The 3,048-nt window shown below is 53.7% G+C and overlaps 1 protein-coding gene across 2 annotated transcripts in view; it reads left to right on the top strand.

The window, feature by feature from the left end:
- The first annotated feature begins 931 nt into the window (after positions 1 to 931).
- The window catches only part of LOC113825695 (uncharacterized), an 11,382-nt gene continuing 9,265 nt past the window's right edge, over positions 932 to 3,048 (top strand). For both annotated transcript variants that reach the window (XM_070114075.1, XM_070114074.1), the window contains exon 1: positions 932 to 3,048. This exon is cut by the window's right edge and continues 373 nt beyond it. In XM_070114075.1, coding sequence (XP_069970176.1) covers positions 1,584 to 3,048 — 1,465 coding nt within the window. In that variant the 5' untranslated portion in view covers positions 932 to 1,583.

Below are 3,048 nucleotides of genomic sequence, written 5' to 3'. Positions count from 1 at the left end.
TATGTGTATGTGTAGGTGTATGTGTATGTGTAGGTGTATGTGTATGTGTATGAGTATGTGTATGTGTATGAGTATGAGTATGAGTATGAGTGTGAGTGTGTGTGTGTGTCTGTATGTGTGAGTGAGAGTGTGTGTGTGTGTATGAGTATGAGTATGAGTATGAGTATGAGTATGAGTGTGTGTGTGTGTGTGTGTGTGTGTGTGTGTGTGTGTGTGTGTGTGTGTGTGTGTGTGTGTGTGTGTGTGTGTGTGTTTGTGTGTGTGTGTGTTTGTGTGTGTGTGTGAGTGTGTGTGTGTGTGCGCCCATTAAATCTGTGTTAGTGTATGTTTTAGACACAAATACGGTTGTTTACAGAAGGTTGCAGAAATAAAGAAACCAATACAAATAAATATAAAAAAGGCAAGGAGTAAGAACCAGATAAACGTACATGCACGTGTGAGCACCACTGGTAACAACGAGACGAATCAGGAGAGCTGGCAACACGGAAAGGGGAATAGGAGAAGAGCGCAGGAGAGAAGGGGAGAAGGGAAATGGCAGGAGGGCGAAGGGGGAAAGCCGAAGGGGTGGAGTATGCAATGGACAATTCTTGAGTAAACAGCTGTCAATCTTTGGGGGAGAAGAGATGTTTGTCGAGTGCTGAAAAACCTCTCCTCGAAGAAGGACTTCCCTAAAGGAAACCCCATTTTTTCTTCCTGGCTGGCGAGCGACGTGACTGAGTGGAGTTTCCCGTGCAGAGTTTGTTTGTCATTCCAGGAACTTAATCTGAAGGGTTTGCAACGTCATTTTTTTCATTTATCTATCATTTTTCGCAATTAAATATCATTTATTTATTTTTTTACTCTTACTTGAATATATATAAAAAAAAAAGTTACCCTGACGTAATTCATGAGACCGCATGCTTTAACATTTTATTTCTCTTTTCCAGAAATTATATCAGCTCCCCTCAAAGAATAACCCAACATGATTAAACCACTTACAGAGGCACAGAGCCAGAGAGGCAGAGTGAAGGAGGTCTTGGCTCTGGGGGACAAAAAGGACTCCTCTTTGGGCCACGTGACTACGTCCTCTCCATAGGACCGTTTCTAGCGAATATGTCTCGTTTCTGAGAACCAATTTTAGCAGAACAGCAACAAAAAATATCTAGAAAATGCATTGCGATAGAAGTAGGACTACATAAACTAGGGGAACTATTGGGATCGCTAAAATGTCGAGAATATTAAGTGTTCCTTGGTGACAGACTGGCAGAGAAGGAGGAGGAATCTCGCAATCAAACAGCGTCGCCGGTGCTTTCCTCTTCTCAACTATGTGTAATCCCGATTGCGAAATTACGGAAATGATATTCATAGAAAGACAGAAGCTCTGGTTATAGCCTCGGTCCTTGGCTAAAGATGATATAGATGACACCCAGTAATCGGCTTTACTGGATGTCTCGACCAAAGAACTTTTGACACTAGCACCGTCTAAGCAGCCGTCGCGTAGTGAATAGTGGCTCAGTAAGACAGTGGCCTCGTCCGTGGGCGGCCGGAGCGGGTTGGACGCCCACGCCCGGAGATGGTGTCCCTCAGGCCGCCCACACCGGACCATGGGGACGTGCAGGGGACCTAGCAGTCCACCACAGCCACTGCGTCACTCTGGACGGACACCGGAGACTCTTCATCTACGGGCTTGGGTTTGGGCTTTCGCTCTCGCGTGGATGATCTGCGGGGCGGCGAGCGGCGCGTGCCCGAGGGGGTGCGAGTGCAAGTGGAAGGACGGGAAGGAGACGGTGGCCTGCATCAAGGCCGACTTCAACGTCATCCCGCGGAACCTCGACCCGTCCACTCAGGTGCTGGACCTCCAGTACAACAACCTCAAGGTGTTGCGCAAGGACGCCTTCGTTGACACGGGTCTCGTCAACCTCCAGAAGCTGTGGCTCAACTACTGCAACCTGCAGCGCATGGAACGCGGCGCCTTCAACATGCTGGCCAACCTGGTAGAGCTCGACCTGAGCCACAACCTGCTCCAAGTGGTGCCTACGGCCGCCCTCTGCGACGTGCCCGGCCTGCGGGACCTGCGCCTCGCCAGCAACGCCCTCACGTCCCTCCCCGATGACGCATTCTCTGCCACGCCGGAACTAGTTCGTCTAGATTTGTCGAATAACAGTATATATAGTTTAGAAGATAATGCATTTAGGGGTCTTGCAAGCTTAGAAGTGTTGAAGTTAACAGATAACAGGCTAGTTCACATTAGTCAAGAGGTGTTGGTGCCGCTCATGGCGCTGCACGGGCTGCACCTGAACGAGAACCCGTGGCGGTGCGACTGCAGCCTGCGTCCTCTCCGCCGCTGGATGATCGACCACAAGATCGCCGGGATCGTGCCGCCGACCTGCGCCCGCCCGCGGCGCATCAGCAGCCGCAGCTGGCACACGCTCGGCCTGAACGAGTTCGCGTGCGCCCCCGACGTCAGCGCCATCACGCCGCGGGTCATGGCCTCCAGCGACGAGAGCGTGTCCCTCGCCTGCCGCCTGGAGGGGGACGTGGAGGCCAACGTCAGCTGGTATCACGGGGAAAAACGCTACAAAGTGCGCTACAAGGTACGCGATTCCGTCTTCAATAACACTGCCAAAGTTTCTAATCTGACCATAGGGAAAGTGCGAGCCAAGGACCAGGGCGTGTACTGGTGCGTGGCGCAGAACAAGGCCGGCCGCGCCGAGGCCAACGTCACGCTGGAGGTGTCCAACGAGATCAGCGAGTACCGCCTGGTGGCCATCAACCCGGCCTACATGACCGGGGGGCTGCTGAGCGGCCTGGGCTTCCTCGTCACCATCCTCCTCCTCGTCAGCTGCATCATCCACCGCCGCCAGAGAGTCCGCAGGTTCCGGAGGCAGGAGGAGGACCGCGAGGGGCGCGAGATGCTGGCGGCGGCTCAGTCTTCCATGTCTCGGGGCTCCTCGGTGGTCGCGCAGCCCGAGGTGGCCGACTACCACGCCGTGCCCTCGGGGGACCTCGACGACGCGCCCCTGCACCCGCTGCAGGCCAAGCAGTCGTACCTGGGCCGCGGCGCCGCCA

This window comes from Penaeus vannamei, chromosome 35 (assembly GCF_042767895.1).
Source record: "Penaeus vannamei isolate JL-2024 chromosome 35, ASM4276789v1, whole genome shotgun sequence".
NCBI lineage: Eukaryota > Metazoa > Arthropoda > Malacostraca > Decapoda > Penaeidae > Penaeus > Penaeus vannamei.
Note: the sequence above shows the minus strand (reverse complement) of the source record. Positions and strands in the feature narration are given on the sequence as shown.